Source organism: Armigeres subalbatus, chromosome 1, assembly GCF_024139115.2.
Source record: "Armigeres subalbatus isolate Guangzhou_Male chromosome 1, GZ_Asu_2, whole genome shotgun sequence".
Lineage (NCBI taxonomy): Eukaryota > Metazoa > Arthropoda > Insecta > Diptera > Culicidae > Armigeres > Armigeres subalbatus.
Window position 1 is genome coordinate 255,370,853 of NC_085139.1, and position 16,292 is coordinate 255,387,144.

Consider the following 16,292-nt stretch of genomic DNA (forward strand, 5'->3'; position numbering starts at 1 on the left):
CCCTATAACTAGTAGATACTTCCTATTATCGTTGTTAGTTTTCAATCAGTATAAAGGGTTAAGGCAGCAGCACATTCGTTTGTGAAAGAATCAGCTGTCAAAATTTACATGCACTTGCTTTAATAAATCATGTTTACTTTGGTTGTCCAAACTCGATCCTAACTACCCCGAAGCTGCTATTACTGTAGTAGTAACGCAGAGTTTAAATTTAAACCCTCTCTTGCGTTATGTAATATGCACTAAAACAAACCTCCTGAGAAATTGATGCGTGAACAAAAATAAAAGTTATTAGGTTGCATAAAAAAGATATTTTAGTTACTAGATAAATATTGTCGCTGTCGTCGCTGTCCGGAACATCTTTTGCTGGCGAGGATAGGGGAGCTAAATGTCAAAGAAGGAAAATCCATACGATTTGACAGGTATGTACCACACATGTTTCGGACAGCAGAACAAAGGGAACCGAAGCGACAATCTTTATCTAGTAACTAAAATATCTTTTTTGCATAAGCATAAATTTATATTTTAAGTTGATCCGTTTAGTGTTGGATACCTGTTCTAAACACTCATTTGTTTCAAGTTCTATTTCACGCAAGCCCCTTACATTATATAATATGACAACTCAAGATACTTAAGATCATGAGCAGAACGGAGGTAGGGATCTGGAGATTAAAACCTGAAGAAAAATTCTTCGGAACCTGAAGAAGATTCTTCGGATTTTGAAGTAGATTCCTTCAGAAAATGAATATGATTGCTTCAGAATCTGAAGATGGAGAACATTCCTTCGGAATTTGAGGAAGTTTTTTTTTAGATTCCTTCGGATTCTGAAGAACATTCGCTCAAATATGAACGAGATTTCCTAGGAATCGGAATCGTAAAGATTCCTTCGGAATCGTAAAGATTCCTTCGGAATAAATCGTAAAGATACCTTCGGAATCGTAAAGACTCCTTCGAAATCGTAAAGATTCCTTCGGAATCGTAAAGATTCCTTCGGAATCGTAAAGATTCCTTCGGAATCGTAAAGATTCCTTCGGAATCGTAAAGATTCCGTCGGAATCGTAAAGATTCCGTCGGAATCGTAAAGATTCCGTCGGAATCGTAAAGATTCCGTCGGAATCGTAAAGATTCCGTCGGAATCGTAAAGATTCCTTCGGAATCGTAAAGATTCCTTCGGAATCGTAAAGATTCCTTCGGAATCGTAAAGATTCCTTCGGAATCGTAAAGATTCCTTCGGAATCGTAAAGATTCCTTCGGAATCGTAAAGATACCTTCGAAATCGTGAAGATTCCTTCGGAATCGTGAAGATTCCTTCGGAATCGTGAAGATTCCTTCGGAATCGTGAAGATTCCTTCGGAATCGTGAAGATTCCTTCGGAATCGTGAAGATTCCTTCGGAATCGTGAAGATTCCTTCGGAATCGTGAAAATTCGTTTGGAATCGCAAACAATGGTTTTTGAAGCGGAATGTTTTCTTCGGAATCGTAAAGATTCTTTCGGATTGGTAAATTTCTTTCGGAATCATGAAGAATCGTAAAAATATCTTCGGAATCGTAAAGATATCTTCGGAATACTAAAGATTCATTTGGAATCGTAAACATTCCTTCGTACAAATTTTATTCAAAATCGAACAGATTCCTTGGAAATTGTAAATATTTCTCGGAAATTATAAATAATTCTTTTGAATCGTAAAGATTCCTTTAGATTCATGACAATTCCTCCGGAATCTTAAAGATTCCTTCGGAATCGTAAATATTCCTCGGGAATCCCAAAGATTCCTCCGGAATCGTGAAGGTTCCCCGGGATTCGGGAAGATTTCTTCGGATTCTGAAGAAGATTCCTTCGGATTCTGAAGAAGATTCCTACGGAATCTGAAGAGGATTTCTCCGGAATCTGATTTCTTCTGAATCTGAAGAAGATTCCTAACGTATCTGAAGAAAATTCCTTCGTAATCTTATTCGTATCCGGATTCGGAAGAAGATTTCTCCGGAATCTAAAGAAAATTCCTTAAGTATCTGAAGATGATTCTTTCGGAATCTGAAGAAGATTTCTTCGCCTTTCTTATATTCTGAAGAAGCCATTTCCAAATCTGAAGAAGACTCTCTCAGAATCGGAAAAAGACTTATTTGGAATGTGAAGAAGATTCTTTTAGAATGTGAAGAAGATTAGTTCGAAATTCGAAGATTTTCTCGGTATCTAAGAAGATTCCTTAGGACTCTGAAGAAGATTCCTCGGGTCTCCGAAATCTGAAGAAGATTCCTTCGGTATTTGAAGAAGTTTCATTTGGAATCTGTAGAAGTTTCCTTCGGATTCTGAAGAAGATTCTTTCAGAATCTGAAAAAGATTTCTTCGGAATCTGAAGACGATTCTCAGAATCGCAAGTATTCCATCGGAATTGGATGTATTATTTCTCAATTGAAAAATTCCTTTGAAATCGCAAAAATGCTTTTGGAAGCGCAGTGATTCTTTCGGAATTGCATTGAATACCTTGAATTCTCAATGATTCCTCGTAAATTCGTAAATTATTCTTCGAAATTTGAAATTTAAAAATTTTGAAGCTCGAGTTTTTCATTGGATTGTTAATATTTTCAGTCAATATTTTTTTGGAATCGTTAGGATTCCTTTAGAATCATATTTTTTTAGAATTTTTAAATATTCGTGAAGATTCCTTTGGAAACGTGAAGATGAAAGATGCGTTCTGCGGAATTGGAAAGATGTGTTCTGCAGAATCAGAAAGATGCGTTCTGCGGAATCGGGAAGATGCATTTTGCGGAATGTGAAGATTCCTTCGGAATGCGTTCTGCGGAGTCGGAAAAATGCATTCTTCTAAATCGGAAAGATGGATTCTACGGAATCGGAGGGATTCATTCTGCGGGATCGGAAATATGCGTTCTGCGGAATCGGAAAGACCCATTCTACGGAATCGAAAAGATGAAGATAATTCTTTCGGAATCTGAAGAAGACTCTCTCAGAATCGGAAAAAGACTCCTTTGAAATGTATAGAAGATTTATTTGGATAATGAAGAACATCAATCCAAAGAAGATTCTTTCGGTATCTGAAGAAGACTCTTTCGGTCTGTGAAAGAGATTTCTTCGGAATCTTAAGACAATTTCTTCGGCGTTTGAAGAAGTTACCTTTGGAATCTATAAATTTCCTTCGGATTTTTGAAGAAGATTCCTTCGGAAAACGATTCTTTCGGAATCGAAAGGTTTCTATCGGAATCGAAACGATACCATCGGATTCGGAAGCATTACATCGGAATTAGAAGGATTTCATCGGAATTGTAAGCATTCCATCTGAATCAAATGTTTTATATCTTTTCTAGCAAGTATTCTCTTTATGTTTTCTTCTTTTATTTTTACATCTATTCTCTTTTTTATCTGTCTTGCATCACTCTCTCTTCTTTTTACCTTCCTCATACAACATACAATACAATTATGTATGATTATTCACTATTGAAAGCTTGCTAACAGTTTAGCAATCGGTTCCGGTCAATTAGTCAATTTCGTAAGTGCAACGCAAGCGTCATCTTCCATAGTACTACATCCCAGCTGGAACTTCGCCTGCTTTTCAGCTTAGTAATCTATTAGCATTTCTACAGTTATCAATTGAAAGCTTTCTTTGCCCGCAATTGCATTAGTATGTATCTTGTGTGGCAAATACAATGGATGCCCAGGGTGTCGAGAATGTTTTCCACCCGAAAACATCCTAGATTCTGCAGCTTTGTTTGCGAGGCTAACTGGAGACCTCAAGCCAGTATAGACGTCAAATTAATGCAACTTTCAGGGCTTTTATTTGGTGCAGTTCGTTTCTGCTAACTTCCATGCGCGTTCTCTCGAAAACTTGAGGGCGTTTGACGACAGCTTCTCGCTTACGTCTATTGATGCCAGTAGAGGGGCTCGGAATCTTCTTTGCTGCTGCAGTAGATACGTTCTGGGAAACTTTTCTCGGTTCGTTTCAGCTGATTCCTAGGTGTCTGCCGAAGTAAACGCAAAATCCGACGCAACTCATGTGAAGGAATATTAATTATTATCAATAAACTGTCAAACTTCTTTGTCGCGTCTACTCAGACTTCCTCCATAGGATGACCACTAAACTCCGTTGACAGTCCAGCTTTCACGATGCGCTTCTCTTTAATAAGCCACCGGGGGCTGAGACTGACTTAGAGTGAAATCAGCAGTGATTCAAATCGTTCGGGGCTGTCAGTTTGAATATGAATCTGAAACATTAATTTTCCCAGCAGCTGTTCTAGATTCATTTTTTATACCAGTCAAATGTTCAAAAAATAAAACTGGTATAACGCTCCGTTCTATTTTCTGCAGATTTGAATCACGATTGAATCACGAGATTCAAATATTTTCCAAATGTTTTGGTTTATGAATGCGCCATTTTATCTACAGATCAAGCCACTTTGCATTTACGGCGCCTTTCTTGGCGCCAACATGATGATTTCATCCCGCATAGTGAAAAACATTAGATCGAATTGTCACAACCAAATACAAAGTTTACTACATGAGCTCACCGTTAACATTATGATTGAGAAAATGTCTAACTTTAGGTTTTCTTCAGTGTTTCACTCTGTATAACAATGACTCTACATTATCTCTGATTATCAATTTATGTCTTATTGTCAACGAAAGATTTTTATGTTCCTCCCTTGATTCCACCTTTATTTTTTTAATCTAATGAATGATATTATATTTTATATGGATTATCTAACAAGTTGTGATCTTTTAGTATGCAGTCTGAACATAATTACGTGTTTTCCATAGCCTCAAAACTTGTCACACACACACTTTGATGCATCATACTGTTTCAGGTTAAAGCTACCACATCTGTTACAGTTATCAACATTTGTGTGCATGCAAGAACTTTCAGTCACTTTTTTCGCTTTATTCAACTGCCATCTTTGTTTACACAGACTAGCCGTGATGAAAAATGTGAGTTTGATTCTTGCTATTATTTACATGAAAATAAATTAATATTTCAATATTTTAGTATCACCATCATTGCACTAGCCGGGACCCTCATCCAGTGCCTCGTCCAGTGCATAATGTAGCACGATTCAAGGTAAGCAATAATCAAATTTTAGCTTGATGTACATCATGACATTGATGTTCCATATATGAATTATTCTATAGGTGAATCTGCGGCAAGCAAAAAACATTAACGAGAGTCATCCACCTACATCCGTAAGATTTCGGCATGGATAGAATTGGACGCGCTGGTGATTGGCAGTTCGAACAGCTGCGCATACTAAAGTGGACTCAAGAATTACGGGCATTTCGAGGTGGATTAGATTGTTTTTTCAAGTAATTTATTGAAAATAAAAATATAATGATGTATAAAATGATGCGCTTTTTTATTTTTCTTCTGAGAAATATGTATTTTTAATTTGTGCATAAACATATAAGATAAGGTGCAAACTATTTTTTTCATTATATTCTCCAAAAATTACATCACAGTATGTGTTGTAGTTCAGCTTCAAGAAAATGGATAGTACATCAACTTCTTGGCATAAAGTAGGGCGAAAATTTTGTTCGCGAAAATTGCCATTTTTTTATGGTAACCTAACTTAACAACCCATTCAGCATATGGTGATTCGGCCAATAACCTTTTGTGATGTGGTCAAAATCATTCGATAGAATGTGGATATATGGTTATTTTACATTAACAGAAAATGTCGACAACAGTGAGAGATACTGTCTATGAATGGTTTAGAGTTATGCGGGATTTAATTGAAAATTTGAAAAATATGAATAGAACACTGCTGGGGAAACCAGCGAGTTTGTGGAAACCAGCTAGAATAGTGGTCGAAAATTTGGAATGAAACTGAATCACTCCTGATTTCACTCTTAGTGGCGGGCGCTTAGTCTCTGTTCCAGTTTGTTATATACCGATCGACTCAGTTCGATGAATCGAGGTGATGTCTGTATGTGCGTATGTATGTGTGTGTATGTGTACAAATTTTGTAGACACACTTTTTGGAACTTAGCATTACCCGATTCACTCGCAACAAGTTGCATTCGACGGGGAATGCAATCCCATTGTTTGCTATTGAAAATTGACCCGATCGGACATTGCATTTCAGAATTATTGAAAAAATATTGTTTTTCGCAAGGGTCCTTTCTTGGAAAAAAATTTCAAAGTCGAACATTGTTTTTTTTTTCAAGAATGGTGGCAATGCATAGTAATTATTGCAAAGCATGCAAAATGATAGAAAGTATGCGATCTATTTACCTAAAGTGCTTTTTTGACATTTCTTATGTGATTTTTTCAGTACATGCACGAGAAAGGCATCATCGCCGCTGGTGGATTAATCTGGGTTTATTTTATTGTTTTCTGTTTTCTGGTGTTTCCTTCTCCTCTTTTTCTTGCGTTTTTGAAGAAGGAGGGATCTTTTCTCTTTTTTCCTCAACTCCTCTTTAATCAATCTGACATATTTTAACAAAATGTTCAGAAATGTGTTATAAAAGAACGATGTCGAAAATTACAAATTACAATACTTTCGAACTTTGTACAAAAATTCAAATGATGTATAGAATATTGAAGGGTTTTGTTCAATGAACCCTTCGGAATTGTAAAATATTTTTCACAATGCTTTGAATTTATTCCAAACCAAGCATCGGTTCATTGATATATTACCGCATACAACCGAAGCATTTTTACTGATTAATTGCTTTTCAATTCCGTCCGAGATCTTGTCGAATACCATCCTACATACCTCACTGGAGGCCACTGGTATCGCCGCCACCGCCCGTCTTATTACACTCGTTAAGGAGCAAGGCCGTAAATCTGCCTACGACAAATGTGTATCAGCGCGCCCAGATTGTTGTAGGTGTAATGTGATTTTATTCCGCCGCTATTCTCATGTTCTCATTCGCGCCATATGCGGCCATGCCCAACTTATAATGGCAGATCTAATTCTACATATGTGCTCGAGCACGGGCTGATCGGATGGATGATGAACGATATTTGAATTTTGAAATTTGTTGAAAAAAAACACGCTGTTTTGGGCACATGTAATCTAACAAGGAATCGTATTCAATTAGTATCGAGGACCAACTTTATGAAAAGTGAACGTTAGACTAGTCCGTCATCGGTCACGCGAACTCGCTTGCATGCGAACATCGCACCAGTAAGACCGACTCAATACCGCGCCAGGAGGGCTGAATGGCTGTACCCGGAATGACATTAGCGAAACAGAAAGTCTAACTGCGAAAGCACCGAACAAACCGGCCCACATTGTTCCTCGTGCCGCGCCGCTGAATAATTCATCGTGTGCACAGTTTTTGCTCGGTGTTTGCCATATTACGCAATTTAAATTCTTAACTAGCCGGCTAAATTATCTGCAACGAATGGATCTGGTTGAAGTACCTAGTTGTTGTTGTTGTTGTCGTTGTCAAGTTGTAGATCGGTAATGGTGATCAGACCCGATCCATTACAGCCGGTTCCAGATGTTGTCGATCGTTAGGATTGAGACGTTTTAGGATTTCAGTTCATGATTAATGCGACTAATCGGATTTTCTTTTTCTTATCGCAATGGCAGTGCTTGAGTGATCGATTTTGCATTCCACAGCTTATGGGCGGAGGTGAGGACAAGAAAAGCAGATCTTCATAACTTTCCCGCGTCTTTCGCTGTGCTTATGATGAAGATATTATTACGCATACCTACATGAGTGGTCTTATTGATTTGAAGGCTTGATTTTCAAGACGAGTAATGCTATCAATAAAAAGCGTTGATTTAATACTATCATCTATTATATTTGAATGTTGAATTATTCGATCGTATAAACAGTTAAGCTTTCACAATTAATGACTTTGAATGCTCGGTTGACGGTGTGCTAGAAGGCCTGCTAGGTATCTAGCTCTCACCCACACATCATGGACAACTTACCTACCGGATCGATCGCATAAAGATTTCTTTTATTGATCAACTTTCAATGTCGTACGGTGCACGCGTCGCATCGCATTGTGATCAATTTTCCTCAACGTCGTCGCTGCCTTATACATCGGATACCTACAACGGATCCGGAGCAGAGTGGTGTATTCATCCACTCCACAGATAGGCAAGTCATAACACCGCCGGCGAACGAAAGCTGTAACCAGTTAGTAGGTAAGCTGTATATCGTTGTGTTCGATAACGAGCGACGAACCGCGACCGCGAAACATCCAATAAGCCAAGCGGATAATGTTTATTCGTCTTTTTTCAATGCTTATAGCAACAAGATAGGCCCCAAATAAGCAGAACGAGCAAAGTGTTTGGATTATCAATCCGGAGACGGTTGAATCGATTCTTGGTTCATTTCTGGGTGAAAAACAGAAACTCGATATGCATAATGTACAAGGAGCCCAAAAGTTGGTTGTTTTCACTCAAAACTGTATTTTGCCCAATAAAGGGTGTACCGCTCGAAACGAAATTCATTTTCAAAGTTCGAATTTTTATTAATGAAAGGTGCCCTTCGCTTTCCACAAGTGTAATCGCTTGCCAAATTATAAACTTCTTGGCGAACTTGGAACATCACACTTATCCTAGGCAGTCACACAGTTTTCCTGGAATCTGCTTGAAGTTCGCTTTCGTTTCCTTAACTTCTGGACGTACAACTTCCTGGGACGGCTTTTTGCAACCGTATTCTGTTTATCGTCACGGTTTTGGGACTTCTGCACGCAAAAAAGGCGTTCCCGAATTCGTGAACCAGCAAAAATACACCGTGATTTAATTCATGGATTCGGGAACACCAGTCACGTTTTCCAGAACGTTCCAGAAAACGTGACTGTATTCCCGAATCCCTGACTGTTGTTCCCGAAAAAATACACCGTGAACTCGTTAGTTCTCGAACTCATGAACGCTTTTTTTGCGTGTGAAACTTAAACGTACGCAATCCCAGCTCGAGTTTTGATATTCTTCACGAAAGTCTTGCTCACATGCAACTTTTTGGACACATCTCGAATTGAGACGTTCGGTTTCCGTTGAAAAGCCCCAATCACGCGTTTGTGATCGTTCTTGTTGACCAGACGGCTTCACTTCCGATCAACAGCTATACGTTCTTCGATTCGTTTTATGATTGCCAGACTTTGTGGAATCCGCGATTCCTAAACACGCTTCTCCCTGGGAAGCTTACCAGACTGATCAAAGCAACGGTGGATGGTGTGCAAAACTGTGTGAAGATTTCGGGCGAACACTCCAGTTCGTTCGAATCGCACCGGGGTATGATTTTCAACAGATCCAGTCAATTTATTTGCTTCGCGGATGACATGGACATTGTCGGCCGAACATTTGCAAAGGTGGCAGAACTGTACACCCGCCTGAAACGTGAAGCAACAAAAGTTGCGCCATCTAGGAACGTTATAGAGCATGGGTGTCTTTGGAGCATATGTCTGAAATGTCAATACAACAACTTTGTAGAAGGGTGCTTTGCTCAAGATCGTTCCAATCAAAAGATTAAATTTATCTAGATAAGTTTGATTTGATCTATATAAAAATAAAAGTAATCAAAATAAAGCTTATGTCGAATTCGTTTTAAAAAAGTTCCAACCTAAGTGCTGTCAAAGTGTTTTTTTATTCGCTCAGGTTGGAACTAGGTTCGCACCTGAGACGAGACCTGCAAACTGGGTTTTCTTTTTCATCGGAATTTTGTTGTTTTGTTCTTCCATTTTTCCAAGAAAATTTATTTCAAACAACAATTTTCAAGCGGTCGCTGTCACTTCTGTTTACATCGATTTCCGAGCGAGATGTTCACGCTCGGAAGTAAACTCTTCAATGCACTCAATATGTGGAGGAATAAGTACATATCGAGTAGATTATATCGGATAACGGAATAAGTTTTCCGCGATTTGAAATCGGGAAAATTTATGTGAATGATAAAATTTATTTAGTGAGAGCTAGTGGTGAAATAAACATTTTGTCGGATACCTGCGTGACAACCAGTGATAAATACGTCGCTTGCCTGTTTCAGTTTTTTCGTCGTGGGAAGAGTAAGCTGTTAATGTAGTTTTTGCATTAAAAAAGGGTGAAAATAATGCTCTGTCGAGTGAAAGATTGTGAACGGAACACCCGGTCCAATCCCGGGACGCATTTTTATAGGTTTCCGAAAGATCCATTGGTGAGGAAACAATGGATCGATTTCTGCGGGGAGACGAGAAATGAGTCAGACGGCTTTCCATCAGATGATGACGAAGTTACTGCCAATGGTAGAATATGCAGCGTAAGTAATGTTCAGAGCAACTTGTCGAACACCAATTTTATAAGTTTATTGCTTTATAGGCACATTTTGTGGGAGAAGTCAGCGGAATGAATAAAACCGGAAGGATTTTGAGAAATCCCAAATCCGTTCCTACGATCAAACCACGTTCAGTTGAAATGTCTCAGGTTGAAATTATTCCCAATAGTCTGCAACCCCTACCACTTTATTCGTCTCCAGCACTGCTCGATCACAACTATGCTGACTTCCCACACACTTAATCTTTTTTACCGGGATCTCAGCAAAATATTGAACTTTTACCGAGAATCGCACAGCCGTGCCCCAGCAAACATGTTTTTCGCCGAGATTTCTGTCAAAATTACTGATAATCAGCAAATAATTTGCCGAAAATCAGCTAACAAACGCTATTTTTGACGGAATATCAGTTATTTATTTTGCTGGCGCACGGCTGTGCGGATTTTTGCCGAGCTGCAGAAATAAAAACTGAGTGTGCATGCTTCGGCAGAACATTTGGCTTTCCTAATGCGTACCAACTGATTGTCCTCCAGGGCCAGTCCAATGGTCGCCAGCGCTTGTTCATCCTTTGTCTTCCAGGTAGCGGTTTCCGGTTCAGGATTCTTATCCTTTACGGCGGTTCAAGATCCTTCGTTGACCAGAAGTAGCTTCATACGGAAACTCAGTTGTCGTAATTAGTACCATTGAGCTTTGAACACGACTTCTCCATTTTCAGCAGTTTGTTCGATTCTTCAGTGAAAATATCTCTAAACTTCGCCGGTCTTGATTTAAATGCTGGGCCCATAACCTATTGGCACCCCAAGGAAAGTTATTCGTACCGGTATAATGAAAACATGCCTGTCTTCAGCTGTGGAACTATTTTTATGAAGACTGAACATTACCTGACATCTGAGCAATGGTTGCTTCGATGCTTCTGCGTTACGGAGCTGCGTTGCATCTTCATTACATTTCACCCACACAACACGTTTTTGCCTTTCTCGTACAACAAAGTTGTACCAGAAGGCTATAATTTCACTCCAAAAGCCAAATTTTGATAGAAGGCTCGGAGACCCATAGTGTTATATACCAATCGACTCAGCTCGAAAAACTGAGCACATGTCTGACTGTGTGTGTGTGTGTGTGTGTGTGTGTAGGCCAGGAATTTTTATTGTTAAACACGTATCATATAGAAGGACTAAACCGATTCGAGCGCAACTAGTTTCATTCGACGGAGAAATTTTACTAGTTGGACACTATTGTTTTTGTTTGCTAATAACTCATTCAATTTGAATAATATTTATATTTTTCTTTTAACAAATACGCTGTTTACATGGACACTTTAAGTCATTAATCAACTTAGCCATGACGCAATCCATTACTCTCATAATAATTGCTTAAAAATTACTCAATTATTGAGTAATTTATAAGCAGCGTGATAGAGTTGCATCAAATATTTTAACCGCCAAGATGTAGGCAATTAGCACAGCATTTACAACATTAATTCGAATCCAACATACACGCTAAAAATGAACTACTCAAAATTGAGTCGAATCCGACTCATTTTCATTAAAAACGGGACAACTCAAAATTTGAATAAAAGATACTACTTCAATAAAATGATGATTGTACTTAAACTAGGAGTCTGTTTGTCGTAAAATGCACTTAGATAGATGGATAAACTTGATTCGCATCTGTCGTATTAAAAATTGATGGAAGGCCAAGCTTAACTTTTGCGAAATCATCATTTTATTGAAGTAGTATCTTTTACTCAAATTTTGAGTTGTCCCGTTTTTAATGAAAATGAGTCGGATTCGACTCAATTTTGAGTAGTTCATTGTTAGCGTGTATCGAATCGAGAAAGGCATAATCACCACTTGGGGATAAATTTGGGTTTTTTTTTGTATCTTTATTAGGGAGTCTTTTAGCCCGAGGCTGCACGCTAACAATGAACTACTCAAAATTGAGTCGAATCCGACTCATTTTCATTAAAAACGGGACAACTCAAAATTTGAGTAAAAGATACTACTTCAATAAAATGATGATTTCGCGAAAGTTAAGCTTGGCCTTCCATCAATTTTTAATACGACAGATGCGAATCAAGTTTATCCATCTATCTAAGTGCATTGTACGACAAACAGACTCCTAGTTTAAGTACAATCATCATTTTATTGAAGTAGTATCTTTTACTCAAATTTTGAGTTGTCCCGTTTTTAATGAAAATGAGTCGGATTCGACTCAATTTTGAGTAGTTCATTTTTAGCGTGTGGCTCGTCTCCGCTACACACCACGTGGTTTTGAAGGAATATCCGATATAATGTGGCTAAAATGGTCCATGTGAGGGTAAAACATCAATTCCGTACTCAAAGTTCGACAGGAAATGATTCTGAAAAAATCCCGCCGCTCTACGATGAATTTTTCGAATTAACCATTTGTACTTTTATTCCGGATATTCCAGGAGTTCAACAAAACCGTCAGCGCAAGCACAAAGTTACTAGCGAAATGACGTTTGCTGATGTTATTGTTCGTTGTTGTTTTGGTTGGAACAACTGTTCGTCAGTCGAGACTGAGAGACTGAATTGGTCGGACTTACTTGGGGTTCTTTCATCCTCATTTTGAAAATTTTTGCGCATTCGATGAAATCAAATCACGGATTGTAAACACATGAAACTATCTCTACGCAAAATTCCTAATAATTTTATCCCGATCCCAACAGATCAAGAGTTTATCGCAAATTGAGTGTATGCGGATTTTAAACCGAATTAGTCCCTTTTGGAAATATGAATGTTATAATGGAATAAATCAGATGTCATTATTATAAACTTAAGTTAAGTTTTTTTAACCTTTTATTTTCATGAAATGTTGTTCTCTTGGCTTTGATTTTTTGTCACACTGCCATTGTTGAAGTTAAATATGAGAAATTATTTTACAAATCACAATGTCGGATCAGATTTGGTTCTGATTATTTACCTCACGGTTCAACTTTATTTTGCTTTCATTGGTGATTGGTGAAAGACACCCTTCGATTGATTTGCATTCATCCAATTCGCCGTGCCGAAAATGTCATAAAACATCATTGTGCCTGGTAGGTATGTGTCGATTTGTTAATGCTTGCCTTGCCATCAGCCTACACACGCATTCACTCACTACTACCCACCGCCATTAACATCGCATCGATCGATCGACCCGACAGCTATAGCTGGCTGGGTGTCCGACGCGTCCGCTGCTGTCTACACGACATCCACGACCACGTGGGCCGTAGAAGAGCCGCAGTGCCCTTTAGGCGATTAACGATCTTCTTGTCCCTAATGTTGTTTATAACTTTGGTTGCACCCAGATTTGTACAATGTACATATTGCTGTTTTGTAGCAACAACTCAATCCGGCCACATTGAACACCATCATCGAAAACCGCTTCATTTCGATCGCGCTGTATTAAGACTATCATAGGGGAAAGTGAACTCGAAATCAGGAGTTGTTTTGTTTCCAATTTTGCATCGTTATAGTTGTTTTAACAAGATTAAAAGTAACAGTGCGGTGAAGAATCATTACATATTACGATAAAAACGTTTACTGAAACGAAAAATATTATAACGGGCAAGTTAAACATTTGACTAACATTGAGCTCGCTTCGCTAATTATAATAATTTCTGTGTAAATCCAAATTAAACAGGAATCAAGTACAAGGATGTCCGCTTCCCCTTTTAGTCTTACAAAAGGTTTTCCCATTTTGTTTGTAGCTTGAAATCGTCTGTGTGTTGATCTACTCGTTCAATGGTCATGTTTTGGCACAGTGCATGACTGTAATTTATCTCCCCTTATTCACGTGACACAGACATGTTGATTCTGATTTATCACCGTACTTAATTTGAGGTTTTTCAATCTTTCGCAACGTATACCTTTTTCGAAACAACAATTCGCAAGCCTCAATTATTGCACACCTGAACCGAAGTTTATCATTTCGCCCCCTATCTTCTGCCTTTCAGAGCGTTCCCATGTTTCTGCCGGTGATGCGCGGCACCCTCTCGCTGCCGGCGAATCGTGACCCGGAGGTCTTGGAGCGGCTGCACCCGAACCACATGATCAACATGTGCAGCCGGCTGCAGAGCCACTTCAACACCTGTGCCACCCAGGTTGCCTCCGAGCAGCAGCAGATAACCAACAAAATCAAAGAGGTGAGTAACTGAACTTGGTACAGAATGCAAAGACCGTTGAGTTTGTTGTTGTGTAACTCGTAGGTGGACCAGGAGATATCGAGTGCGCTGGCCCAGCTGGTGCAGAAGCAGAAACTGTACACCTCCTACGCGGAGACGTTCTCCAAGGTGAGGGTGATATCGCAGCAACTGACCCGGTGCAATGACATCCTGAACCAGAACATCGAGAGCATGGAGTACTTGAACAATCTGCTGGACGTGGACGACCGGTTAGAGCCGTTCGTGTGGAAAACGGAGTAGGTTTTTGGTGTGGCGTGTTCGTGGATTGGTAGGTATTTTGAACAGTATAACAAAGTTCAAATAAGAAGTGTAGTGACCGAATGATCTTGCAATTTAGTTTTTTTCAAAGAAAAAAAATCAGAAAAAAATGTAATCGGTTTACCTGAATTAGTTCTATGTTTTGCTCGGTTTACGGCTTTATACATGTTCTCTCTAAATCGTAAACAACTTTATATGCATCATAGCTCCTGCACGTCAGCTCATAGCCCCTACGTAAGTCTCATAAAGAATAAAGTAATTAAAAGGATTTTGAGTTCTATAACTCTCTCTTTGTCCTTGGTTTTGTTAGTCCCTTAAAATCCCATACATGTTAGCTTCTTGCAACTCGATAACCACCATATCTCGATATCTCTCTATTTCAATGTTTTCTGGTCATATTTTGTTCAGGATTCTTTTTCCTTTTGTCGATATTGCTGCCGCTAACCGCAAGTCGAGTACATCTGTAGAAACGTGCAATTGAGAAAAAATTTCTCGTCAAAAAAATTGTTTAAGTAATTTTGATCAGCTATAAACGTCACACACCAAAGATTGCTTGAATATTTAATGGATCATAGTGGCTACAAAGTGAAAAACTCACTTGCCATATTAGAAATCGCAATGTGACTGACTTGCGATTACTTTTCATCTCAATGAGAAAAGTAACCGCAAGTCAGTCACATTCCGTCGAGAAAAACTCAAATTTCTAAAAAAAATATAATGCGCTAATAACAAACATGGTGAAGAATTCTTTTCCAAAAAGTCTCCTGACAGGAAGAATTTTTAATCCAAGAAGTTTTCTAAGTATTTTAAATCCAAGAATGTCTAGAGGCTCAGGAATCAAGAATGTTTAGGCTTTCCAAGAAATTAAATGTTTCGATGGCCTTATGATTTTCTTTGAGGTTATTCAACATTTCCAGGAAATACGCAATGGTTTCTTTTAAAAATATTTCTAGATTCTCAAAAGAATGTTTGAAATTCTATATGACTTTCTGTAGAAAATAAAAATTGTTGAAATCTGCTAATATGATTAATTACAAGTTTATAAATAGTCTTAGTTATAAATTCTACCAAGTTTAGATAAATTGTTAGAAGTCAATTGTAAAACCATAATCATCCCTAATTCCACATATCTGACAATAGCTTGCAGGATGTATCTCATCCTTCTTAAGAATCCTGCTACGTCATTTCTGCTGCTTGTCATTTTGTCCCAAGGCCCACCCATTCCTAGTAACATTTTGGTTTTATGCTGGTTTTATAACACTGTTGAGAGTAAATTATGTTCTTCAAGAGCGTTATAAAATTTAAAATGTTTCTTGGAATGTTTTGGCACGTGGACGTGTCAGTAAGCACGACTATCATTGGTTTTTGCACTGTACATGCTTCGGAGTTTCTTCTTTAATTCAAGACTAATAAAGATGCCGGCCACGTCCTCACAGTCAATTAGGATAATGGGAGGAAAATTAGTTCGACACTCATTGCTACAAGAGACCGAGGAATCCTCTGCATCTCCATGAGTGCACTGGAAAGGAATAGTATGTTATTTGGGAAGGAAATATATTGGAAATCGCCCTGGTAAGCGACTAATTATCTCATTTGAACGACGCCATATACACGTATTTTCCGAAGACTGATTCG

At 38.5% G+C, this 16,292-nt stretch overlaps 1 protein-coding gene and 1 long non-coding RNA gene across 3 annotated transcripts in view; both read left to right on the plus strand.

The window, feature by feature from the left end:
• Positions 1-14,940, plus strand: part of LOC134206831 (BLOC-1-related complex subunit 5) — a 76,612-nt gene extending 61,672 nt beyond the window's left edge. For both annotated transcript variants that reach the window (XM_062682563.1, XM_062682562.1), the window contains exons 4-5: positions 14,172-14,360; positions 14,424-14,940. In XM_062682563.1, the coding sequence (XP_062538547.1) occupies positions 14,172-14,360; positions 14,424-14,639 (405 nt within the window). In that variant the 3' untranslated portion in view covers positions 14,640-14,940. The remainder of the gene's footprint in view (positions 1-14,171; positions 14,361-14,423) is intronic.
• Positions 4,842-5,324, plus strand: LOC134213006 (uncharacterized). Its single transcript, XR_009979385.1, has 3 exons — positions 4,842-4,933; positions 4,992-5,063; positions 5,135-5,324. It is a non-coding gene; the product is annotated as an uncharacterized LOC134213006 (long non-coding RNA).
• Positions 14,941-16,292: the final 1,352 nt, after the last annotated feature.